The 26268-nt window shown below is 45.9% G+C and overlaps 1 protein-coding gene across 3 annotated transcripts; it reads left to right on the top strand.

Moving 5' to 3' along the window:
• Positions 1-596: 596 nt before the first annotated feature.
• Positions 597-25291, top strand: LOC138303527 (zinc finger protein 713-like). 3 transcript variants are annotated; one of them, XM_069242735.1, is made up of 7 exons: positions 597-824; positions 3535-3661; positions 7556-7666; positions 13731-13856; positions 16374-16484; positions 17556-17654; positions 23468-25291. In XM_069242735.1, the coding sequence occupies exons 1-7, from the start codon at positions 801-803 to the stop codon at positions 24121-24123; spliced, it is 1254 nt and encodes a 417-aa protein (XP_069098836.1). In that variant the 5' UTR covers positions 597-800; the 3' UTR covers positions 24124-25291. The 3 variants fall into 3 exon arrangements, with proteins under 3 accessions (XP_069098836.1, XP_069098838.1, XP_069098837.1); XM_069242737.1 differs by lacking the exon at positions 13731-13856; XM_069242736.1 differs by lacking the exon at positions 17556-17654.
• The last annotated feature ends 977 nt before the right edge of the window (positions 25292-26268 follow it).

Raw genomic sequence — 26268 nt, 5'->3', positions numbered from 1 at the left:
TCACACACTGTGAGGTCACACACTGTGATGTCACACGCCATGAAGTCACACACTGTGACGTCACGTGCCGTGATGTTACTTTCATACTTCTATACTTGGTTGTTTTGTTTTGTTTTTGGACTTGTGCACTGGCCAAAATGGTTTTAGTTTAGGTGTTTTCCGCCTAAACCTACCTTTCCTCAAAGTATATCAATAGAGGAAATGAAGTACACCATTTTTTTATGTATCTAAAACTGTCCCTCTTCCTAGTTTTAAAAAGTTGGCACGTATGGGATGCTGAATCAGTGTAGTAACTGGAGCACCCACAGGTATCGAAAGCGCATGCGCGAACTTATAAGACCCTTGTGCGCTTGCTCAGGGCGGGAACACAGTTTTCCAGATGAATGAATACACAACAGGCAGATGGCTCAAGCGCATGCTCAAGAGGCGACTTACATATCCAACGCATGCGTAGAAGATCAGAACGCCTCCAGAAGTGACCGTCATTATAGCCGGTATGCGCACGGTCAGAAACCGAACACCTCTCTAGAGCGCAAGCGCAATGAAACCGCTTTCTGGGACGCATGCGTGCAACGCAGACACTCTTACATGCGCATGCGCAGTGTTGGCTCCTTGCCATGCAGTGTACTGAAGAGTGTTGTTAACCCGCTGGAGCTTCTCCCAGACTCCCGCACGGACGGACGGCTGTGAAGCGGTGTGCACGGTCCTTCCCCGCTGCTCGCTGCCGCTCTGTCCACGGCCCTGTACCCCAAGCTGCAGACGGTCACCCAAGAGTCACATATTCAGACCTCTGGACAGACATGTCTGTGGGCGGCTCACTCCAGGTGAGTGGACATGCTGCCACCTGGGCATTGGCCTCTCTGCAGCAACCAGTGACACAGGCACTGAGGTGCTGCTCTGCCCCGGAACTCTGGGCAGGCGAGAGAGGCTGCTCATCATTAACAAGGGTACCTGACAGCCGACCCCTTTTTAACAAGGGTACCTGACTGCCGACCCACACTTGGGTAGGTGTGGTGTAGGGAACAGCACTTAGGGAGGGGGCTGCTTTTCATTAGCAAGGGCACCTGACTGCTGACCCTTCTTGTGTGTGGGTTGGTGTAGGGGACAGCCCTCTAGAAGGGGGCTGCTTTCATTAGCAGGGGCACCTGACTGCTGACCCTTCATGTGTGTGGGTTGGTGTCGGGGACAGCCCTCTAGAAGGGGGCTGCTTTCATTAGCAGGGGCACCTGACTGCTGACCCTTCATGTGTGTGGGTTGGTGTCGGGGACAGCCCTCTGGGAGGGAGCTGCTTTCATTAGCAGGGGCACCTGACTGTTGACCCCTCTCTTGGGTGTGTGTGGGTTGGTGTCGGGGACAGCCCTCTGGGAGGGAGCTGCTTTCATTAGCAGGGGCACCTGACTGTTGACCCCTCTCTTGGGTGTGTGTGGGTTGGTGTAGGGGACAGCCCTCTGGGAGGGGGCTGCTTTTCATTAGCAGGGACACCTGACTGCTGACCCCCTCTTCGGTGGGTGGGTGTGTGGTGGTGTAGGAGACAGCCCTCTGAAGGGGGCTGCACTGGTACGTGTCATCGGGGTGCTATATTCCTCCCAAAAAACAAAAGAAAGATCAAAGTGTAAAACACTGGAAAGTAAACAAAGCAGACACCAATGTGAGCCAATCAGTATTAAAGGTCAATCATCAGGACATCAGTGGTTGTCAGGGTGAATGACGTCGGCTGCAGAAGGACATCCTTGTTCGAGTTCACAGTTTAACTTGATGTGAATTAGGGCTCGAACACTGGTGCAAATAATCCCAGGATCTTCTAACTGCCTACCTTTACGTGGTCGTGTGCAAATATACAGCTTTGCTCCACCCTGCTGATACCCTGGATCATTTGTGGATGGTGTCCATAGCTCAGGTGGTGTTGCTGGAGTCCATTGCAAAGCTTGCTTGTGTTGGGTTGGTTGACTGTCCAAAGACAGTCTTGCAGTGAAATTGTGAACAAGCTTCCAAGGTCATCCTCCGGGCCAGTGGCAAGTCCATCTTTTGTGCAGGGAAGCACCTTGGCCATATCACCAATGGGACTGCATGTGGGCTGTGCTAGGTCTACTTGTGTGCTGCGTCTAGGTCACTTCAAGACTGCTGATGTGCCACTGCGTGGTCACTCGTGCAACACTCTGAGGTAAATGGGTGAAGGTGCAAGCGTGTTGACTGGACCAGGATACAGACAGGGTAAACAGAGTGTCACTGGTCGGCTGTTACTTCTGAGTATCAGGAGTACTTTCCTACGTTTGGTGAGATGCTGGTGTTCCAATTCCAGTCTTCTCATAACACTCTGCAGATGCTAGTGGTGGTGCACTTTTACAGGAACTGGCACCAGGATGTTTCCATTTGGCCCACCCTTAAACTTGGCGAGTAGGCCCTGGACTTAGAGTAATGAAGATTACCAGTAAGTAATCAAATGTTAATAGAACTACAAAAGCTGTGACCATGGATTACAGTTATGAAGAAGTGGGAAGAGTAGAGTGTGGTGAAGAACAAAGTGCAGAATAGGTAATGGCATTGATGCGCACAAGGGAGATCCAGAGACCCACATATGTGTCAAGCACTGCTGCATCAATGTCATGGCAGTGGGTTAGACCCCGAAGCACAGATCATTTACGAAACTGTTCAACAGCACTAGAAAAGGGTCTGCACCAGTGAGGCTAGAAAGGACAACAAGATACGGATAATTTGCAGGTGGTGGAATAAGAAAAGATGTAGTGCAAAACTGAAGTAAGGAGAAAATATGGCACTATTTTTTGGGAGTATTTGCAGATAAATCGTGCACTGTGTATTTTAAATACCTTAGAAATGTAATCTTAAGATGGAAGGAGTTATCTCTTTTGTCTTCAATTGAGCTTGAGACAAAGAAAAGCATAGGGGCGCAGTAAGTTGGATGGCTGAATGGATCATATTTCTAACCACCTTCAAAGAAGCTGGTGTAGGTGTAGAGGCAGACCCTGATGCAGAGATCTGGCCTGGGATCAGGGCTCAATTCCCGCCTCAGTGGGTCTTGGGCTCAATTCCCTTCGACCAGATAATTCTCGCCTCTGTGCCTAATCTAATTAATGGGTCCCACTCTGTAACTCTGGGCAATAGCTTGCTTAATCTCCACAATGGGCCTGACAGCGCTTGGATGCCTGGCTTCACCCTGGGGGTTGCCCAGGAGTGGGTGCCTCACAGGGAAAAGCCAGGAGGGGTTCCACAGCGGTATGCGTACAGCGCCTTGAGACCCTAACGGGTGAGTAGTGCACTATATAAGTGCAAAGTTTACAGTTTTAGGATCAGACAGGATGGGAATTATGTCACTGCTTGTCCTGACTCCAGAACTACCTTTTGAGCAGTGAAGTGCCACACAGCTTTGAAGGAAAACAAGCATGAGTTGGGAAGGCTGGGGAGGAGAATGTTTTCTCTTATCAAGATTTCTCTGTATATCACCACATTTAGTGATTATATTTTCATTAGCATTTCATTTCGCTATCCGAAGTACACGGTTTGATATTTCTGTTCCAGACCGAGGTTACATTCCAGGATGCTTCAAGCTATTTCTCTGAAGAGGACTGGAGTCCACTGCAGGAATGGCAGAAGGAGCTTTACAGGAATGTCATGAAGGAAATTCATCAAGCTTTGATCTCATTAGGTAAAGTTACATTTTCATGTTTGTTTTCAGTTGTTTACAGTGTGAAACTCTTAGTTTCTTTATTCGTTGGTCTCAGATTGGGTTATGTTCTCTAGACATTAGTCTGTTCTTATAAAGTATTCTATCACAACTATTACCCTCATTCTGACGTTTATGTGCCTGTGAATGGAGAGTGCTTCGGTCTGCCACATTTTGATAGCAGCATGGCAGGAGCCCCTGTGAAAATAGGCAAACAAAAAACTGTTACCATTAAGTCCAGACCTTGACCCCGTCACCAACAAACCATTATCATCATGTATTTAAGTATTGGTGGCGCTATCGCTCTGTTTATTTCAGTGAGAGTCTCCTACAAAAACGTAATCCCCAAACATCTGTGTAGTAGATGATGTCTGGTTCATCGTCCCTACCTCCAAAATTTGTCGTGATGGGTTTCATTATAGTTTGTTCAAGTCGTGATTTCTTATTTATGGAATCGCGATTTTCACATGATGCTGTATGACACATGGTTAGATAATGACAGGTTGGATATGTTTATAATAATACAACTCCCTCTTCTAGGGCAGTGAAGTGTGAGAGATTAGGTATCGTTTTAAGTTAAATGTTTTAGTAAATATTCTTTAGTTTTGTGTAGTGATGACTGTAGCTGTAATTTTGCACTATAAAATGTATTTCCTTTTCTCATTAACATGTACCATTTCTTGATTATATGGTGTAGGAAGCTGGCTCTTTATATAGTGGACCAGTATTGTGTAGTGCCTTGAAAGTATGAGTGAGGAGTTTGAATTGTTCTTCTTTGTGAATGGGGAGCCAGTGCAGCTCCTTCAGGTTTGGTGTGATGTGAGAGTGGTATGGGCGGCTGAGGGCGATTCTGGCTGCCAAGTTCCCAATGGTCTGCAGCCTTCTGGTGAGATTTTTGTTTTGTTGTTGATCCTGGCATGGAGGGTGTTCCCGTAATCCAGCTTGCTTGTGACCAGAGCATGCGTCACAGTTTTCTGGGTGCTAATTGGAAGACATTTCATAATCTTCCTCAGCATTTTCAGGGTATGCAAGCATGAGGCGGCGACTGCATTGACGTGGATAGTCATGTCGGGGTTACTGTTGATGACGATCCTGATGTTCTTGGTGTGGGTAGTGGGAATGGGTTTCTGTCTCAGTGTGTTCAGCTTTAGAGAGTTGGTCTTTATCCAGTGGGCGATGTCATTCATGTAGGCATTAACATGAAAGGGATATTGGGTGTTTTGTCCATAAGGGAGCGAATGAGTTGTCATCTGCATCGGAGAAGGATATTGTGAGAGAAGATGATGCTAGCTAGAGGGATCATGTATGTATTGGAGAAGGTCAGGCTCAGGGAGAATCCTTGTGCAACTCCGCAGATGAGGTCAGGAGTATCTGTTGTGTACAATGCCAGGCTGACCGAATGGATCTTTCTAGTCAGGAAGGAGCAGATCCATAGGAGTCCTTGTCTTTGGATTGCATTGTCGTGTGGGCTTTGGATCGGGTAGGAGACTGACAAATGCAGCCGAGAGGTCCAGGGGGATGAGGGCCTCTGTGTCTCCTCTGTCCAGAGTCACGGCAGTGTCATTCGTGGCAGCGACGAGGTTCTGAGAAATAGTTTAGTTGACCAAACACCCCGGTTTCATGGCGCTTATTTTCTTTTTTCACGGCATGCGAAGCTGATCTGACAGAGTGCTCTGAACTTGCAGAGGCATGTGGCTGCCTTCTTTTCACTGGAAACCTCTGGATTCCATCAACTAGGTCTCACATGACAAATGTCATTGTGCAGTTGGCGGCTGCTGTGGTTTGGGTACCGATCGCTTGAAACACCAAGTTTTTGGACGTGAGGTTGCTGGCTGTGACTGTGAGGTAACTGTCACACTCGTCATCTGCGTATTTACCCTGTTTGAGGTTGTTTAGACTTATTTCTGTTGGTAAACCTACATTGAAGTGAGGTTGAAGTTAAGAATGTGGGATCCTCATTTGTGGTCAGAGGTTTCCTGTCATATCACATTAATCATATTTATGATTGAAAAGGAGATTCTAGCTTTAGTTAAGGAAGCAGCCAAATTGTCGCTGAGTAAGCCCAGAAGAAGGAAAAGATATCTCAGGACGGATGTTACTATATTTTGTAAAGTGACAAAAAAAAGTGTGAGAGAAAAATGAAACTTTTATAGAAACCAGAAGGGGAAGAGTAAGTAAGAGTATGAGTGTCTGGAGCACCACGGTGAAGGTGTCTGTAGGTGCACGGTTGTGAACCAACTGTTTACTAGGAGTACTGAATAGTTGATAGGGATTCCTATGCTTACCCCTTCCTTGGTAAAACACTAATAATAGTCACAAGTGTGTGTTTGATGCTTCCTTACATGACGATGATCAGGCAGGCTTGTTGGATGATGGGTTGAAAGCCTGTAATTTTTTTAAAGGATCCCCATAATGATGACATGTTGAGCCCAGCATCTACATGTCACCCTTCAACACAGAATGGTGCCATTGAACAACATTAGAAAATGGGTCTGTAGACCTTAAGACAGCGAGGAATACTGTAATGTACGTTATATTTATCACTTTTACGTGAAATGCACTTTGAGAGTATCAGAAAGATTGTAACAGCAAACTGCAAGACTGGGGTTACTGCAATGCCAAGTGCAGAGCTGCTTCTGCAAGGAAAGTGTAGTTTACTTTTGTATGTAGGCTCTGGTTCTCTTTACATTCATTCTTTTTTTTTTATTTTAAAGCAGGGAAAATATATCTGTGATCATTACCACTATGGATGATATAAAACTATAAACACATTTAAATAATGTATACTTGTATTGGTCACTTTATGAATGCTGTTAGATTAGCATCACTGTTACTTTTGTGTGGTCTGTTTCAGCACCAGTGTCCCTGTGGACTTTATTTAAGATGTCATTATGTTTTGCCCCGGGTCAACAATCGTGGTATCTATGGTACTTCATACAGTATGCTGCTAGTGGTGTCTATGGTACTTCACACAGTATGCTGCTAGTGGTATCTGTGGCACTTCACAGAGTATGCTGCTAGTGGTATCTGTGGTACTTCACACAGTATGCTGCTAGTGGTGTCTATGGCACTTCACAGAGTATGCTGCTAGTGGTATCTATGGTACTTCACACAGTATGCTTCTAGAGGTATCCATGGTACGTCACACAGTATGCTGCTGGTTGTATCTGTGGTACTTCACACAATATGCTGCTAGTGGTATCTATGGTACTTCACACAGTATGCTGCTAGTGGTATCTTGGGAACTTTACACAATATGCCACGTCACACAGTATGCTGCTAGTGGTATCTATGGTACTTCACTCAGTATGCTGCTAGTGGTGTCTATGGTACTTCACACAGTATGCTGCTAGTGGTATCTTGGGAACTTCACACAATATGCTGCTAGTGGTATCTACGGTACTTCACTCAGAATGCTGCTAGTGGTGTCTATGGTACTTCACACAGTATGCTGCTAGTGGTATTTATGGTACTTCACTCAGAATGCTGCTAGTGGTGTCTATGGTACTTCACACAGTATGCTGCTAGTGGTATCTTGGGAACTTCACACAATATGTCACGTCACACAGTATGCTGCTAGTGGTATCTACGGTACTTCACTCAGAATGCTGCTAGTGGTGTCTATGGTACTTCACACAGTATGCTGCTAGTGGTATCTTGGGAACTTCACACAATATGCCACATCACACAGTATGCTGCTAGTGGTATCTACGGTACTTCACTCAGTATGCTGCTAGTGGTATCTACGGTACTTCACATAGCATGCTGCTTGTCTGAAGAGTTTAGTTTTTTCCCCACCTGGGCTAAAACTGTTGACTGTGGTAGTTACTGAGTGGCATGTGCATGAACTGGTCTTTGTTCCTCTTGTATTGATAGGTCCTCTGATTGCCACCACAGTCTGGTCTCTGAGAACTAAAGTAAAGGAAGAGTTGTGCCCCAGTGATGATCAGTGCTCTGACAGAAGACCAAGGATTAAAGTTCCCCCGAGTGAGTAATAACTTTAACATCTAGGACCGGGCAGTATTGTTTAAACCCAGCTTCTTCACAGTCACCACACTTATGTTGAAGATAGATTCTGTGTACCTTTAATACTGATTTTTTTGGGGGAAGGGGGTGGGGGGAGTTTTCCAGATAATGGCGTGGTGGCAGTGGCAGACGGGCGACTTCGAAAAGGGGCTTATGGTGGGCAGGAGGGACCACAGTACTCACAGGTTGTTCCGAAGTAATCTTGCAGCTTTTGATGTCTGACTGGATGTCAGAGTCCGAAGAGTCTTGGATAGAGAGAGCCTCCTCCTCCTGCGCAGGCTCCCCTTGAGCATGCTGCTCACCAAAGATGTCCGGGATGTTGTCCAGAGTCTTGTGCGCCATTTCCAACCAACTTGCTCTTTGGTCACGAAGGGCCTTTTTTGATCAGAAAATTTGCAGGTGCCATAGTCGGCCTCTCGATGATGGGGGGGGGAGAGGCAGAGATTGCATAAGAGATGTAGGTCAGTGTACGGAAATTTTTCATGGCACTCAGGGCAGAAGTGGAATGGAGTCGTTACCATCAGGTTAGCATGTCCGTCTGTGCCGTGTGAGTGCTAAGATGGAAGAGGACCGAGCGATAACAATACCGTTTAGAGAGGATAAGATGAGAGGGAATTCAAACCGGAGCAAATCGAAAGACAGAGCAGGGAAACACATGCGCGAACCCGAGGGAAAGAAAACAATCTAACAAAGAAGTCGGTGCCCTTGCGCAATATGTCCGAGATGAGTCACTCGATCCAGTGACTCAGAACACTTCTTTGAAGAAAACTTGCAGTACTCCGGACCCAGCACTTTATGGCAGGAGTACGCAGAGCCTGTGTTTCTACAGCCACAAATGCCATAGAACATTTAAGTCTTTGTGAAGATTGCTCAGACTCCACTTATTTCCTGAATACCCAGAGGTGTGCCCGATGGCATGGAATTTCCAGCTATGTGAAATGGGCAAGGGAAGGGACATAGGTTTCATAATCCCCTTTCATTTCATGAATATATTAGTGCAGTTTTCATGTCTTATAAAACGTACCTCTTGTAATTGGGCCCCTGTTTGCTGTTAGGTCCTGCTGATCGTGAGCAATGTTAGCCCAGTAGCTGCTTTTACAGTGCTCTACCACAGAGTTAAGCCCAATCTTTGGCCTACTAGCACCAAAGTTGCTCTTTTCATAAACAGGAAATTAGGTAGAAGGTGAAAATATCTGAGTTTTTGAAGACATATTTTAAGTAGTTTTTAGCTCAAGCTTTCAACCTCCTGTATACTTTAGTATACTTTTCTTGTTGGCTTAAAGCCCACCCACTGCTTTTCATTTGTTTGTTTCTGTGTCCTTTAAAAATCCTTGCTAGTCATTCCTTCCTCTTTGTCCATCCTTTTTTTGACTTTTGTTTCCTCCCAGGAGCAGGGACCAAGTACTGTACCTTTACACTTTGGTTGTTTATCTGTTTGCAAGTCACACAATCATTTCCCTTGACCAGCGTGCCATCCGCCTCACGGCCGCCGTGCTTCCCCTTTAAGCATGGCAGCCGCTACAGGAGGCAACGGGCCTTTTGGTCTTTCTGCACATGCCCACTTGTGACTTTTTGCTTATTAACAGTGCGGCACCAGCTTCACGGCTGCCGCGCTAAATCCTTTTTTAATTTTAGCCTAGCAGTGCTGTTGGGCGTGGAAATTATGTTGGGCGTGGTCATTATTTAAATGGAAGCCAGTTTCTGTATGGTCCTAACATTGAGACTTTATCAGCTCAGCTCAGCTCGCGGCTTAGGAGCTGTGAGAAGCACAGGTCCAAGAAAAAGCTCTTTAGCGCTCCTCGCTTAGTCTCCTCCATTCCAGTGTGACAGCACGCGGGGTGGTCTGAAAGATTCTGGCGTAGACAAAGGGAGATGCACTTGCACAGAACAACGAGAAGGAGCAGTACGGAGATTATTCCTCACAGAATATTTACTTTCTGCTGAAAGGACACTTCAAACAGATCCATTCACCACCTCCCCATAGCGTCAGAAGTGTCCTGTTATTATAATTCAGAGCTCAGTGATTCGATTCTCCGCAGTTTTGATTTGGTCCACAAACCCACATGTATATGGCATCCGAGCGATTCTATTTACAGCTATCGTAGATGTGGAAATCCACACCCCTCTTCCCCAACCATTTCCTTAAACATGAAACATTAGAGCTGCCTCCCTCCTTAATGGCACTGTCCCTTCAGTCTTACAATCCAGACATGCCACTGAAGACTCCCATACGGGCTAATCTAAATACGTAAATTACGTGACAATACAGAGACTCGAGCAATCCCAATCCCCTGACTTGAAGTCACATCAGTATGGAGCCACCCGTGACACTCCAGCCTATATCCAGACCACCAGAAGTGCTCTATCTCTACTATCCCTTCCCCACAGCTTCGCTGTGCTTTGAGGCAAACCTAGTGCCAGAAAGCACTGAATGTAGCTCCGCAGCCACACTCAGGGGCACCGCATCCTTCACTCATCACCTGCTGTTGTTAAAGACCACCCAGCATGCTGCAGCCCTAACACTGTGACATGAAACAGCCCTCTGCATAGTATCAACTTTAGTGCACATCCTGACCCCCCTGCAGGCCAAGGAAGAACTCTAGCACCCTCAGCTTCACTAACTCTGGCCCCCATCTCAGAACATTGCTCAGAGCAGTGCCCGCGATCCGGAGATGAATTAACCCAAAAAATCAATACACATAATCCTTGTGTGGCATAATGGCCTGAGCTGCCATCTTCGGAGCTCGGGGAGCAGGTTTGAGTGTCGGCGTCTGGTCAATATCCTGCGATTCCAGGCAAATCACTTAGGGGTTCATTACAACCCTGGCGGTACAAGACCGCCAGGGCTGTAATGGCGGAAGCACCGCCAACAGGCTGGCGGTGCTTCCCAGGTCATTACGCTTCCGCCGCGGTCGCACCGCCGGGGCTGGCGGTTTCCCGCCACAATGGCCCCGTCGGTAGTAATCCTCCAGGGGATTACGAGTCCCCCTACCGCCAGCCTTTTCCTGGCGGTTTGAACTGCTTTTCACTGTCACTGTCACTTTGCATAGCAGACAGTGAAAAGCGTGACGGGTGCAACTGCACCCGTCGCACGGCCCCAACACCGCTGGCTCCATTTGGAGCCGGCTCCTGTGTTGCGGCCGAGATCCCCCCTGGGCCGGCGGGCTGAAACTAGGTTTCCGCCCGCCGGCCCAGCGGGGATCTCTAAATGGCTGCGGCGCGGGGGTGCGGCCGTCCGGCGGTCCGATCTTGGCGGGCGGCTAAGGTCGTAATAAGGGCCTTAATCTCCCTGTACTGACTCTTCAGTGCCTTGAGACCCCCAAGGGTGATTTGCTGCATTACAAATCCTGGATTTGGATTTATTCTTTAGCCAGGGGTAATGGGCCACACCGTGGCTTACTTGGACTGTTTAAAGAAATAGTTAAAAAAAAAAAACTCCTACAGATCTGCACAGTTTTAAAAAACAACCGTTTTAAAAATCTTTTGATGATAACTACATTTAACAGAATGCAGGTGGCAGCTGTGGCTTACGTGTGCTCAAAAAGTTTCTCTAAAACTTTTACCTGTCTACCCTTGTTACTTTGTTTGCTTGTAGATCACCAACTCTAAACATTTTTGCCTGCCTTTACATCTAATCTAGCAGGTCTTGTGTTCGTGTGCCAGTTGCGTACTTTGTGGCTGTGTTTTTCTGTCCTGTGCCAGCTGGGCATTGATTGCTCACTGTTCCTCTCCTGTGATGAGCTGGCAGCAGCCTTCCTTTGACTGTCTCGTCGGTCATGCCTGCATTCTCTTAGGCTGAAAGTGGCACTTGTTAGTTTTCTGTCGATCATTTTTCTAGGTTCTATTCCAGGTCCTGTTGTGATCTTAAATCAGCTCTGCTACTTTCTCTTCCTCTGTGTACCTCTTTAATTAATGTATGATGGTTGTCACCAGGATCTAGTGTTTGTCCAGTATTTTCAGGCAATTTCTGTTTTATGGCCTATTGCATGAAAAAATGCGAGGTCTATTGGCCTTGTCAATTAAATGTGCTCACACTTATCAATAATTAATCCACCTTCCCATTTACTACCCCCTCCTGCCCTCCGGTTTACCACCCCACCTGCCCTCGCGTTCACCAATCCCACCCATTCACCGCCACCCCCGCCCTCCTGTTCAATGCCCGCACCTGTTTGCCAAAGCCAAAAGCTCACCCGTAGGTGAAACCTATTGGCTTTGCAAATGCTTGTTCATGATAGCAAGTACTCAAAACCAAAGCTTCCACTCGTTTGAACAGAGTAAAAGTTACTGGAATTACATGAGTCTATTCGAGCTTTTACAAGAACCATGATACATAAACATATTTGAATATTGCACCATTCTTACATTATGCAAATTGTGAAATATGTTTAGAACGAATGTAAATGAAACTAGGAACCATCCCAGAAACAGGCTGGACATACGAATGTGCAGTCAAATAGTAAGGTAACTTGCAACACTGTGTAGGGTCCAGCATGTCATAACTGGGCAAGGGAGGCCTGACATCTTTTTTTACTTCCTGGATGAAGTCCTAGCCACATTTGTTATTTGTCTTTGAGCTGGTTGGGTGTTACTAGATATTACTGTTCCAGAAAAATAGTTCATCTTAGTTGATTAATCAAACCTTTGAAGATACATGTTATTTACTATTTGATAGAAAGCAATTTGTACAACGCCTTTCTTGCAAAGCTTGTTTTCAAATGTGGAGAAGTGTGGCTCAATGGTTAGAGCGGCAGACCCTGAAGCAGAGATCTGGCTCAAGACCAGGGTTCAAGTCCCGCTTCGGCAGGTCTTGGGCTCAATTCCCCTTGACCAGATAATTCTCGCCTCAGTGCCTAATCTAATTCATGGGTCCCACTCTGCAACTCTGGGCAATAGCTTGCTTAATCTCCACAACGGCCCCAACAGCGCTTGGATGCCTGGCTTCACCCTGGGGGTGCTCAGGAGTGGGCGCCTCACAGGGAAAAGCCAGGAGGGGTTCCATAGCGGTATGAGTACAGCGCCTTGAGACCCTAACGGGTGAGTAGTGCGCTATACAAGTGCTAATTTACATTTACAAATGTGTGAATGGTGTGAGTTTCAAAAATGAGGTTCCATGTATCCCCTGCCCCTTCTCTTCATATGCTCTGTCACTGAGTGATACTTCACTTTTTTAAATTATAGTTCCACTTCTCTTCCCTCCTCTTTGCCCGTCTCCTTCTGCTCCTACGTCTCCCCTCATTTAATGAAAATTGCCATGCACCCCACTAAATACCCTTTTTTGCTGCTTTTTAAAACTAGCTTGTTTCCCCACCTTCTATGCTCCACTTTTTATCACTTTTCCTTGTTTATGTGTGGGTCTTCTTTCTTCATAACCTTATTGGTACACCAGCACCGTCACCTGCCCTTCCTCTGTCCCTGTTCACTGGACCTGAAGTTTAGGCACTTCTTCTCTGGTATAGAAGGCTCTAGAGCTTTGTGTTTTTTTGGGACCTCGCAGTGAAAACTGGGTTTGTGCTTACGGGCAGCAAACTAAGAGCAAAATGGAGGTGAGAACCAAGCAAGGTGCACGTGGATTACAAAGACACACAGTGGGAAGGAAAGCAAAAAAATAGGGTAGAAGTGATAGTAATCGGCACCTTAACCCTCTGGGATATACGCCTAATGCACCCTGGAAACACCTCCTCATTGTGTGGATCTCTCTCTCGCGGTCTACGCAGCGGTTCAACACTCGACACTACAATTATACTGTATTATGATTGCCTGACGATGCTGTGGAGCGCTCGGATACCCTCTGGTGTTGCCAGCGCTATATAAAACTCTTTAAACAAATCAATAAATAAATAATTAGAAAGAAGAGGGATTTTAATAGATATTCTGTTGTTTCACAAGCATGCAGTCGCTTGAGGCTTGTTAGTTGGACACACACCAAAGGCAGGATGGAGGTTGTTAAGGTGGAATACAAGATAAGGTGTAAGTGAATCTCTCAATGCGGGAGGGTAAATTGTGGAATCTTATCTTCATAAAACAGATGATGCAGTGGCAGATCCTGATGAAGTTTTCAGGGAAAATATTGCAGAATCCATGCGGTTGAAGAATCCTCAAGGCTCTGGAAAAAGAGGGAAGACTGATCGTAGGCGCACTAAGAAGGAAGAAGGTATGTGATGCCTTATATCTTCCATTCAAAAGTCTTTGCAGAGAATCCCGCCTGCAACTCGTACTGATGCAGAACACACGTTGATCACCCAAGCGATAATGTGCAGGATTCATTCCAGGCCACCACAGCAAAGGAAATATTAGTAACTGCTGCATGGTAAAACCCCCGTGTCCTTTTACGTCCATTTCAGTGTTGTGTAATGTGCAAAGATGGGCTAATTTTACACTCACTTTCCAGTGATACTCATTAGATTCAGAACAGCTCATGGTGTCACTTAAAAGGTTTGTGGAGTACCAAGCACTCCTGGGTCAATGGACAAGACCATTTCAAAGCTGGCATGGTCTCGGCTACCCTGATGAGGAGGAGTAAAGTGAAGATTATATTGTGACTTAAAAATTAGTCAGGACAGTACCACCTCATTCCTTTCCCTTTTCAAAGTCCTAAAAAGGAAAATATATCTTAAAGCAGTTCTTGGATTTTAACAAAAAGTTGTAGCATAAATGAAAAAACAGACTCTAAGATAGTGCATAGGTGATATTTATCTTTGGACAACCATTTATGAGTTTGAAGGACACTCACACTGAAAACCTCAGAGCCGTTTCCACCAACCATCATTATCTGATGTTGAACAAAGTTAGTGAAATTCACTTGAATAGTGTCATTGTACATGTTGTGCTGAAAAACTGAGCCTTCCTGGAGAAGCTTGTGCTAAATTCAAAATAAATCTGTATGTCATGATTCAAAGGCTGGGGTTGCGTCACGGGGCTGAATCTGATAGTATGTATGACTAAAGTTAAGTTTGCAGTTCCTACAGAAACCAGAAGTAACATGTGCAGGTCAGAACTCCAAAGGACAGAAGTTTCAATATGACCCATCCATCTTGGGCTGCTGATCTCAGCTCAAACAGCTTCCCATTATATGATCTACACAAGATGGGACCACTAGTGTGGGAATGAAGGGTTGTGTCGATCACGCATCACGTGAGTCTGCTAATAGTGTTGGCGGTCCCTTTGCTCTCCGCTGCTCACTGCCGTTTTTAGTGATTTCACAGAGTCAAACACATGGTGCTGTATGTGTTATACGCTATTAATGAACTACATCTGAAAGATTTCAGTGCCCTGTTATAGTGCTGTTGACTCGAAATTGGTTTGTGGTGTTTATCAGTCCGATGTCCAAAGTATACAGTCTTGATACTAATAACTTTTCCCTTTTACAAATGGTTGTCGCATTCCTCCTGTTTGCCCGACGATGTTCAAACACTTCTTTTGCTAGAAACGGAGAAAGGCTTGCAGCGAACCTTAGTCTTACCATGGCGGCTGGTCTCACAGCAAAGGCTTGGTCTAGTTTTTTACGAGTCCGCATACCACTGGGTTTCAGCTGTTTTCGATTAAGCCTGGGAACTCGCTTTAAATAGCAGCTGCGATTCCTATCTGCACTCCGGCGGGGGCAGGCGATGGGGTAGGTTTCTGGCTGCACGCTCCATGAGACCCGCATGTATTTTATCCCTGAAACGTGCGGTGAGAACGATCACCACTCTGCTTTTAAAAATAGCATTGGGCTCAGTCTGATGTGGTTTAATTTCAGGTCAACCTTTTTCACCAAACAGGGAGACACTATACACATTCTTTTGTAAGGGGCGGACTGCATAGAGAATACCATTAAGGACTGACCCCCTGGGAGTAGGTTAGGTTTCGGGTCCTGAAGAATTGCCCTGATCCTTGTAGGACATTAAGAGGCAAGAAACATGTTGGCCTTATCCTAATCGTTCACTTGAGCCCATCACTGACTCTCTTCATGGCTTTTAATCATGACAGGGGCCTCTGCATAATAAATGAATTCTGGATCACCCCTAGTCATTTTTAACTCCTTCTGCACCAATTTACTCCGCTTCCAAAAGGCTACTCTATCTTTGCACTGCAACATTTATATTTGCAACTCAAAAGATTTCCGGTAAAGAGCGGGACCCGTTGGGCATTGCAGCGCCAGCCCAAGGTGGAGCTGCCCGATGATGAAGCACGACGCACTCCGGGGTGCGTTAGGGCTCTTGCTCCTGAAAGGGGCTACACCCATGTGGGTTTCTGACCTGCACACAGTGCCTTTGGTTTCTGTTAGAACTGCATACTTACCTTCAGTCATAGTTAGGTGGGGGTGTGTATGAGGGAGCTTTAATAGCCCTCGGTCCCTTCTTCGTTGTTAGGTTGAATATGATAGTAGCTGTCATCTGTAATAGAAATGAGCACCATTTGCACCATTCCTCTAGCGACGTGCTCGAGTTCCTAAGTATATGCATTCGTGTAGGAAGTCCCTGTAGATGCTGAGGAAGAGCATATGTTGTGGGAGCAGCATAAGGAAAACAGTACATTAATACTGAAAGAGAAACTGGAAGAGCTCAGGGAAATTGCAAAGGGATTTTATCTTGTTAAATGTTTTAATGATTTTAAATCAATTGTTTACAGTATTGTGAGCTCAAATCTACTTACTTTCTCAGCAAATTAACGTTGTTAATTTGTTCTGTAGGATATCCATTGCCCAAGGCTGACATTTCTCTGCATAAAGAAGAGCCAGTTTCAATTTTTATTGATCATCTTGGTGCAGAAATAGAAGAAAACAGAATTGACACCAACCCAGGTAATTTGAATGATCGGTTTATGAGCTCTCCTCATTCAGGTAGTGTTGCACCTGAAGAATTGAATTACCCAGATTTTACCAAATGTTTTTTTCTGTTTTGCTAAATTAAAGTGTGTTCTTGAGGTTTCAGATTGGTATGAACTGCTAAAGCATAAACCCCTTGTACCAGTTATATTGATGTATGTATTTAATGCCTTTGTCTACTTCATGCTCACTCTCTTTGTCTAATTCAAGCTCAATCTTTTTGTCTACTTAAAGCTCACTCTTTTTGTCCAATTCAAGCTCACTTTCTTTGTCTACTTCAGGCTCACTCTCTTTGTCTACTTCAAGCTCACTCTCTTTGTCTAATTCAAGCTCACTCTCTTTGTCTAATTCAAGCTCACTCTCTTTGTCTAATCCAAGCTCACTCTCTTTGTCTAATTCAAGCTCACTCTCTTTGTCTACTTCAGGCTCACTCTCTTTGCCTACTTCAAGTTCACTCTCTTTGTCTAATTGAAGCTCACTCTCTTTGTGTACTTCAAGCTCACCCTCTTTGTCTAATTCAAGACCAGTCTAATGCGTTTTATGACTAAGTGAAAGAACGGAATTTACTGGTCTGTCATTCTCCAAATAGGTGCTTCAGATTATAAGTGAGTGATGTCCTTTTTACATAGTTGTCAGTGTGTGATAAAGGTGGTGCCTTGTGTTATACGCTGTGTGTGCAGGTCTGTTGGGGGATCAGAGAGAGACCTATTACTAGACCATTAAAGAGTGGCCACGTCTGCCCACACCCGGCCAGGCCGCAGAAGGGCTCATGTGTGTGTATATTTTGGATGTGCCATAATCCCGTCCTTCAACCAGCCGATCATTGATAACACTTGCACAGCACCAGGATACCCTCGTGGGTGATAGTGCACTTTACAAATTCACATAAGATAACATAACAAAGCAAGAGATCCAACCTGGGTCTATGCCAGCTCATTCAGATGCACTGTGAAGTGATTGAAAAGGCGATCCCCTCCCTCAGCCACTTGCGAGCGAACGCTCCATGATAAGTAACTTGTGAAATATCTTATATTTCATCTCTGGCAGATCATGAGGTTGTTTCATTCTGCATAAATGACGAGATGGAGGCCAGCTGCATAGACCATGAGGACAGAAAGACTTTAGAAAGCCCCCACAGTCCCACAGGTGAGTATGTTGTGCTGAGGTCCTCGGAGTCAACCATTTATTTTTTTGTTAAAGTCCCACAATCTGTCCATACATACAAACTTGTTTGCTTTCATTGCTTTTTATATTCTCGGAAAAACACCATTTATATTTGAACATGTCTTCTGAGCGGTGGACTTTATAGACTCTACAGCAGTGTTTGGTGATCCATAGCAGTTTGATAGACCATAGGAATAGTTCCCCAACCAGTTTCTTGAGGAGGAGGCGAGATGGGATGAGTAAGGGGTGTTTCAGGGCCTTCTGCTCTTGCTTGTATTTGCATTATGTGAATCTGGGGATCTCTTTAAATGGTCACATTTCATCTGTACCCTGGTGCTGTGTTCAAAGATTTGTAGATGGACTGTAATAACAGCACTGAGCCAGAAGGATAGCTCTGGAACTAAATATTCACTGCAGACATTGGGGGGCGAGGGGTGTTTGAAGGTCTCCGGTTTGACTCATTCTAATGACATCCAGTCTTCCATCCTTCCGAGGTTGGTAAATTAAGTACCATTAAAGTGGGTAAATGTAACGTCTTTTATGTAGCGCATTTAGCATAAAAATACATTATTATTCGTGACATCATGAACTTACATGTCTTATGCTTTCAGTGAAAGCACGCATCTCATGTGTTCAAATTTGTAAAGTGCAATAAAAGTCAAATACATATGTTATTGAAAGCAAAACTCCACAATAGCTTTTCTACTCCATTTGTAATGGTGCATTACAAAGTAAGACAGTGGAAGCACCAATGTTCTCTGACTGTTTGAAGCAGCATTGGATCAGATATATATATATATTATATATCTGTGTGTGTGTCACGAGTAACATCAGTGGCCTGAGGCAGTACAAACGTCCGTGGCAAGGGGCTGTAACAAGCTTAAGTGGCCTTTGCAAGTTCAAGTCTTAATGACTTGACCCAGATAGATGAAAGTATTCCAGAATCAACATGCACGGACTCTGCAGCTGCTGCGGTGCCCAGAGTATGTTGTGCTGCAGACTTTACAAGCTGCTGGAGATCCATTTAGAATCTCAGGCATTCACTCCGGACTGTAACTACCCTCCCCACTGGCTGCATGTGAGAGTAAGGGGGCCTGATCAGAGATTCCAGACCCACTCTGAGAGCTGCAGGCACAGAGGAGGAGAAGCACACTGTCAGATCAGTGGGCTGTTTTCGCTTGAGTGATCTAGAGAAAATCACAGATGCATCAGTGTCTGATGAGATGTGCGACTGACCAGAGGACTTGTTTGGCACTTAGCTGTCTCACATCTGGTGTCCCAGTTGCTGAAAGACTTAAACATTCAACTAATCGGTCAACCATTTTATTGTAAAGATAGTTGCTCTGGAGTCCGTTGCTGGTTTTCTGAAAGGCTTCTGCTGCCATGCCTCAACCCCGACTTCCTGCCTTTCTCCCTGGTTAAATGTGGCCAGCAGGCTGGCTCTAACCCAGGTATTTCTCCTGCCTATAAAGAATCAAGTCTTGGGATGCATCAAGAAAATTGGTTACTGGAGGAAGGAGTAATTCTTTCATTAGAGCTCTCAGCACATTGACTATACCAAGACATCATCTTGCTCAGTTTACCACGTACTTATATCAGTGTCTGCGGCTGGGGTACAGTCAGGAATCATCGCAACCATGACTCGTTTCACAGAGCCTCTGATGCCAGCTAAAACATGAAGACTGCTCCAGAGTCACTCTGAGCTTTCCCTCGCACATTCTGCAGAAGAGCATGCATTTCAAGTCTCTCATTCATTGAGCATTCTCCTAAGCTAACATAGTCTTTTAGATTTCACCAAAAATGTTCTCTGCTTTCAGCAAAGTACCTTTTCAGATTAGCTTCTGATTTTAATCTGCAAATGTCTGCCTTAAGGAAAGTCCGTGTGCTGGCAACAAATATCTATCTATCTATCTTTAGGTGTTATAAATCTGGCCATTTATTAAGTAAGTGGGGGATCTGCTCATAACGTTTTTTTTTTTTTAAACCTTTATTTTCCATTTTTATAGAAAAACAGACAGCATTGTGAGTAACATCGTACATAATATTAGATGGGTTATGTTGGTAAGACTTTGTGCTTAAATAACAAACACTCATGTGGGCTATATCCATCACATCCCTGTACAGGACCTAACACCCTGCATGCATCAGAGGTACCTTGACTCTAATGTGAATGGAGCTCTCCCTCAATCAGAGGCTCATCGTCCCCCGCACTCACCCTCTCATCATCGCTAACTGTAGGCTGCATGTCCTCACGTGGGTGTATCGCACACATCTGTCCATGCCCTAACATCATCCTCCAGCCTATCATCCCGGCAACTTTGCTTCATGTGCAGCTCCTCAGCAAGTGCCCATCCCGGTACATCCCTAAACCACTCCTCGACCCCTGGAGCACAATGACCCATCCATATACGGCCATCCTGCGCCAGGCCAAAACAAGCCCCAGTTGCATGAATTTGTAGCTTATTTTCCGACCTTCCGGACTCTTGATGTAGCCCAACAGGCAGTGTAACGGTACATGATCTATATGCATGTGTGTGGCCATTTGGAGGTCTGTTACCACCTGTGCTCAGTAGGCATGCACAGTCCGGCATCCCCACCCCAGATGTAGGAAGTCTGCCCCGCCTATATTACATCGAGGGCAGGTATCCGGCCGCGTGGGGGATATACGATGGAGGTTCTTGGGGGTCAGATACGTTCTATGAAGGAAATGATAGTACACAGTTTTAAGGCAGGCGTTGCATAAGACCTTATACCTAAGTTCATAGACGCTCAACATACACGGTCATCAAGTGTAGTGCCCAGGTCTGCTTCCCACGCAGCTCAGGCTCTGGGCGGTGTGCTTGTCGCGTTCTCTCTCATCGACCCTTAAAGTTGTGTGATCAAGTGTCTACCTCTGCTGTTTTACAATATGTCCAGCTAACATGAGGAATGTGGTGTTGCAGGGTATGTGGGCCATGTCTGTTTGGCTAGCTTTGCTAGTACCATGTGGTGGAGAAAATGTCCCAGGCCTAGTGTAAAATCTTCACAAGCCTGTTCAAACATGACAGAAAAACTCACCGGGGTATAGGTCCCCCAACAGTCCACACCCTCCTTCCCTCCAGACCTGAAAGGACATATTAACCTTCATTTGCCGTTCCGGCGCTAGTTTCCAAAGAGGGAGTTCACGATGAAAGGGGCCTCTCTGCACTACCACTGCTACATAGCGCTGCCAAATATATATGCAGTGTGGCGGACTACATAAAGAAGGTCCCTAGTGGTTCCTGCCCCTTTCATTAATGCCACGGGGAGGCCTTCTGCCGTCAACACTCCCGCCAATAATCTCTTCTCCCAGTTATCGCCCTCAGTCAGCCATCAAGCTGCATACTGAATGTGTGCTGCGTAGCAATAAAAATCAAGCCTTGGCACCTTAAGACCCCGTCCATGTATCATTGAGTCAGTGTAGTCAGGGTTATTCTACTTCTGCATCCCTCTCACAACAGAAACGTAAGTACAGAGTTCAGCTGTTTGAAGACCCTCTGAGGCATAGAGCAGAAGGAGTTTTGCAGTGAGTACAGGCATCGGGCGACACCATCATCTTGGACACTGCCAGTCTGCCCATCAATGAGAGTGGCAATGTATCCCAGAAAGCAACCGACTTCTGCAAGGAGTCAGCTACGTTGTCCATGTTAAGAATCAACTGCTGTGTGTCGGTGTGTGTCACCTACATCGCCAGATATCGAAAGCTTGCCTTTTCCAAGCAGGCCCAAACCTGGAAGATGATCTAGCGGCATTGGGACCAGCGCTGCCCAAGTAAAGAGTGATGACTTATTACGGTTGAGGTGAAGACCGGATATGTCCCCAAACTCATCCAGTAATTGTAACAATGTTGGTAGCGTGATGCGTGGGGTCAAGACATAAAATGGCTCATCGTCTACGTAGAGTGATAATATATATGGGAAGCGACTCCCAGGCATATGCCCCTGCCCCTCAATTCACAACACACCCAGATTGCTAGGGGTTCAATCTCTATTGCAAGCAGAAGAGGTGACAGAGGGCAGTCCTGTTGGGTTCCCCTTTTCAGTTTCCATGCTTCCGAGCAGCTGCGCCCTACACGCACTCCGGGGCTAGGTTCAGTATACAGCAATCGGACCTTCCCCCCTCGGTATTGTGGGCCAAGACCCATCACCCATAAAATTTCAAGCAGATATCCCCAGTCCACCATGTCTAAGGCTTTCTCCAGATCTATAAAGACCAGTGTCAGCTCCTCATCACGGTGTTCCACTTCACGGATGACATGGGCCAGATGTCTAAGATTTATGTCCGTGTTTCGGCCAGGGATGAATCCACATTGATCCTTGTGTACTAGCCGGTACACATGGGGTGCCAAGGGGCTGGCGCGTAGCTTGCATAGTATTTTTGTGTCAGCGCTGATTATGGTTAGTGGCCTATAAGTGGAAGGGTCAGTCTTGTCTCCACCTGGTTTAAGGAACAAGCAAATCTTTACCTCCCTCCCTCCCTCCCTCATTGAAGGGGGCAGGACACCTCTCTCACACGCATCCAAGAAGACCCTTCAGGAGACCATGTTTGACCATCGCTGAGAACGTCTGGTAGAACTCAGACCGGAAGCCATCTCCACCTGGCACTTTGGCTCGTGATAACATACTCAGTGCCACACATATCTCCTCTGGCCCAACTGGAGCGTCTATGGATTCGACAGCCGACAGTGCACATTGCGGAAGGTTGAGACCCTCCAAGAATGAGACATATCAGTCTGGAGTTATGGTGGGGTCTGCAGTGTATACTTGTCGTCGATGCTGCTGGAAGATACCCAGTATCCCAGCATTGGTTGTAACCCTGCCTCCAACCACTGACATTAAATGTATCGTCTGAGGTGGCAGGTGTTCCCTTCAGAGTATCCCAGCCAGAGGCCTACTTGTGCCCCTCTGTATGCAGCCTCTGTCGGTATTGCTTAAGAGTATATTTATCCATTCGATCCCAAATGTCTGCTATACTGCGACACACTGTCTGCTCCCTACAGCGGGCATCAGGATGTGGGCAGCACTGCCTCCTCCCCTCTAAGTTTCTTCTGAAGCTGACATCACACTCCTCATGTCAAGCCCGTACTGTGGCCCTTCAGCACCGCCTTCAGGGCCTCCCATTCAATGGTCCTACTGGATGTGGTACCCCAGTTGACCGTCCTATTTTTCGTCAGCGCCCCCGAAAGCACCTCCCGTCTATCTGTATCCTCCAGGATATCTACCAACATCCTCCAGGCCCGAGCTTCCCGATCACTCTCACCCCACTGCAGTGTGCAGCCTACGGGGGAGTGATCTGACAGATAAATGTTGACAAACACCAGAGGTCTCTGAGGGAGTCTAGATACGGTGAGAGGGAAAGGGGTCTTAGTAGGGAAGTAAGGAGAACCAAATCTGCCCCTGGTCAGTCTGTGGCAGACCGTGTGTTACAGCTCGCGTTGCATTCTGTAGGTCTTGCTCACGTAAGTGACCATGGGAGACCTTCACAGGCTGGTCAGCAGTACATGGCCGCAGACCTGACTGTAACAGTACACTCTTTTCAGGTTAGCATCTGAGACAGAAAACTACAACCAGCAGACCACCGGTTAGAATCTGGCTCATTCATACTTTCATCCATTGGGGGTTTGTAACATGTGTACCATTTAGTGGGGCCATAGCAATATTTATTATTCTAAAGAGCTCTAACACACTCTTAATGTAACACTCCAGCAGAATGATAATTGTGCTGACTTCTGTAGTTTCATCCACTCAATACTAACAACAGACATTAATTTTAAACAGGTGACGAAAGCACGAAAAGGAAAAGAAATATTGAAGATTCTGTGAAATATTCGGAAAGGGCTCTGAAGCGTAAAGGTTTGTCGAGAGAAATTACCACAACCGATCTCCAGGTCTCGAACGAGGAAGCAAACTCTAGAATTGATATGTGGTCACAATGTTTTCAGGATCTCAGGGGAGAGAAAACAGGTCAATATAAAAGTAGTTTCAACAACCCATCGCCTTTGAGTTCACCACGCGGAAGCCCCAGCATAGAAGGATCAGATAAATACGATGAATTTGAGAGCAACCTGCCATATTCACAGTTTACTGAAGATCATCCAAACACACCGCAAAATCAGAAACCAAACACATGCAGCGAAGGCGACAAAAGCTACCGAGTGAGGCCCTACGCATGCACCGAATGCGAGAAAAGCTTCTTTCACAAGAGCCACCTCATCATGCACAACAGAATACATTCTGGCGAAAAACCGTTTGTGTGTCCTTTCTGTCACAAAGGATTCAATCGAAAAGACTATCTGGGTGAACATATAAGAACACACACTGGCGAGAGACCGTATAAATGTACTAACTGTGAAAAACGCTTCATTCAGAAAAGTCATCTCAATGAGCATCAAAGAAAACAAGCCTGTACCAAAACTGCAAAAACAGCAACATAGGTGGGATATTAGAATTAAAAATCAACTTGAATGGGCTACAAGCGCAATGGAAATACCGCAGACTATTGAGGAAACCTATGTTAATTCGAGTTATAAACAAGAATTGACAAAGCCATCAGTTTAGATTTGGTATAGTGCATGCACACATGTAGACCAAGACAACAATGTAAGCCCGCCTGTACAGGTAAACAGAGACCGAGGCATATAGATCAAGAGACAGTTGTGTCATTTATACACTCAACACCAGGCATGCAAACCGTGCATGCACAGAGATCAAAGGCCTTACTTAGACCTGTGCCATAGGGAGCACATCATGAAGTACAGCTTGATGCAAAGGTGATGTGCACCTCCATATTGGTACGTTGTGTGCAGCACTGTGCAGGTGTTGTGCACAAATGCCGTGTGATATCAAGAGATCTGAGTTGCATGATGACATAGTGATACTAAACTATTGTATTGGACATAGTTGACCATAGATGAGGAGCCTGGAGGAAGCTTCACGTGGACTTGCTCTATCGCGGGTGCTTCCAGTGCCGATAAGAGTGAGGTGTAGTGACCTGTTTTATTTAAATCGAGGTTATGTTACAAACAGCACTTCCTTCCTTGAAAGGAGCACATCCCTATTGCTTCAGATGCTGGTAATCACTGTAGCTATTATGAACCCTCTGCCTTCTTTCTTCCGTCCCCGCTGGGCTAAGCCATCTTAGACCAAATGTGTGCTGGCATCCTTGAAACAGAGAAAAAGCCAATTGGTGCCAGTAAACTGCCTCAAGATTGGTAGGGTCTCTCTGTGAAGGTAGACTTGAAACAGGACACCCCAGGAGAAGTAAATGGTGCTGTTGGGGCACTGAGCCTCTTTCAGAGTCCTGGGGAACATGCAAGATCTTATTTTGGTCTACTGGTGGGCTAGCTTCCGTGTGTCAAACAAGCTTAGTAGAAGGTTTTGGCTAATTCTAATGAGTTCAAGTATTCGTTGCGCACTAGGGAAATCATACCCTCTGCATGGGACCTGTGTCTGCTGTTGCAGGGGCCTGGGAGTCATTTAAAACAAATCTATCCTGCCATTCATTAGTCCTCAACGTTTATTGTGTTTTCAGTTTGTAAAAACTGTTTTCAACTTTGAATTGCATTCAAATTTTAATATAGCTGCCACATTCTTCTTGAGGCACCTACTTGTGTGGTTCTTTTAGGTTACGCTCACCTACGAAGAGGTCATAGTTAAAAGAGAGAGATTGTGTGTTGCCTGTTTTTATTATTAACTTCGATTGGCTTGGCTGAACATATAAACAAGGGTTTTTCGGGCAGTAGCACCTCCATGAGGAAGCTGGTTTTATCTTCGACAGAGAGTAACTGGAGATCCTAAACCTTGGCTGCTCGTCTCATTACTGTGGTAAACAAGGCCGGTCCCTCTGTAGGAGGGCCAGAGGGATGGTGGGAGTGGGTTGGGAGGCTAGCCCTGTTACAGTCAATATACATGTTCTCGTCATCATCCTGTCGAGGGACCGATTAATCCTTACCATGATGGTGACGGTTCTGATCCGAGAGGAAGGGCATTCCATAGTTTAGGGCCTGAGTGCTTTCATGAGCGGCCTCCCAGCCACACCCGTTTCACCCAAGGGATGACAGCAGGATCCTAATTGCATGAGCGTATGGAACGCTTGGGGACATAATGAACAAGCAAAATGTTTGTGTTTAGGTGATTTGTGTGCCATAGCAAATACATAACGCATAATGCTCTCAGTGGTCAGCCAGCGAAGCTCTTGCACGTGGGTGCAAATCGAAGGATGTCAGGAGAGATGGCTTAGAGGTCCAGCAGCGGCATTGTGCACTATGGCAGTCTGTTCAATAGAGACTTCAAAACTCCCAGATAGATAACATTCCCATAGTCCAGATGCCATGCTATTGGAGCACGTGTGACAGTCCTTTGAGCTAAAGCTGAGGGAAACCCTGAGATTTTTTGCAGGCATTTAGGAAGCCCGAGGCATGTGGCAGGCACCTTATCAATCTAGACGTCCGTCATGTGTCTACTGTCTACGTGGATGCCCAGGTCTTTGACCACAGACTTAGGAGTAGGGTCTAGACCTCGGATCTCAGGCCAACCCGACGGACCCCAAAGTTGAGGTTTGTTACCCACAACCAAAACCT

The sequence above is a fragment of the Pleurodeles waltl genome, chromosome 7, assembly GCF_031143425.1.
Source record: "Pleurodeles waltl isolate 20211129_DDA chromosome 7, aPleWal1.hap1.20221129, whole genome shotgun sequence".
NCBI classification, from domain to species: Eukaryota; Metazoa; Chordata; class Amphibia; order Caudata; family Salamandridae; genus Pleurodeles; species Pleurodeles waltl.
This window is presented reverse-complemented; position numbering and strand designations above follow the sequence as displayed.

What these genes read in the sequence shown, in the direction of transcription:
- LOC138303527 (XM_069242735.1), top strand. Translation starts at nt 801, where the DNA reads ATGTCTGTGGGCGGCTCACTCCAG. An exon ending in CTGTGGGCGGCTCACTCCAG is followed by an intron (nt 825 to 3,534) that starts GTGAGTGGACAT and finishes TTTCTGTTCCAG; the next exon opens with ACCGAGGTTACATTCCAGGA. An exon ending in TCAAGCTTTGATCTCATTAG is followed by an intron (nt 3,662 to 7,555) that starts GTAAAGTTACAT and finishes TTGTATTGATAG; the next exon opens with GTCCTCTGATTGCCACCACA.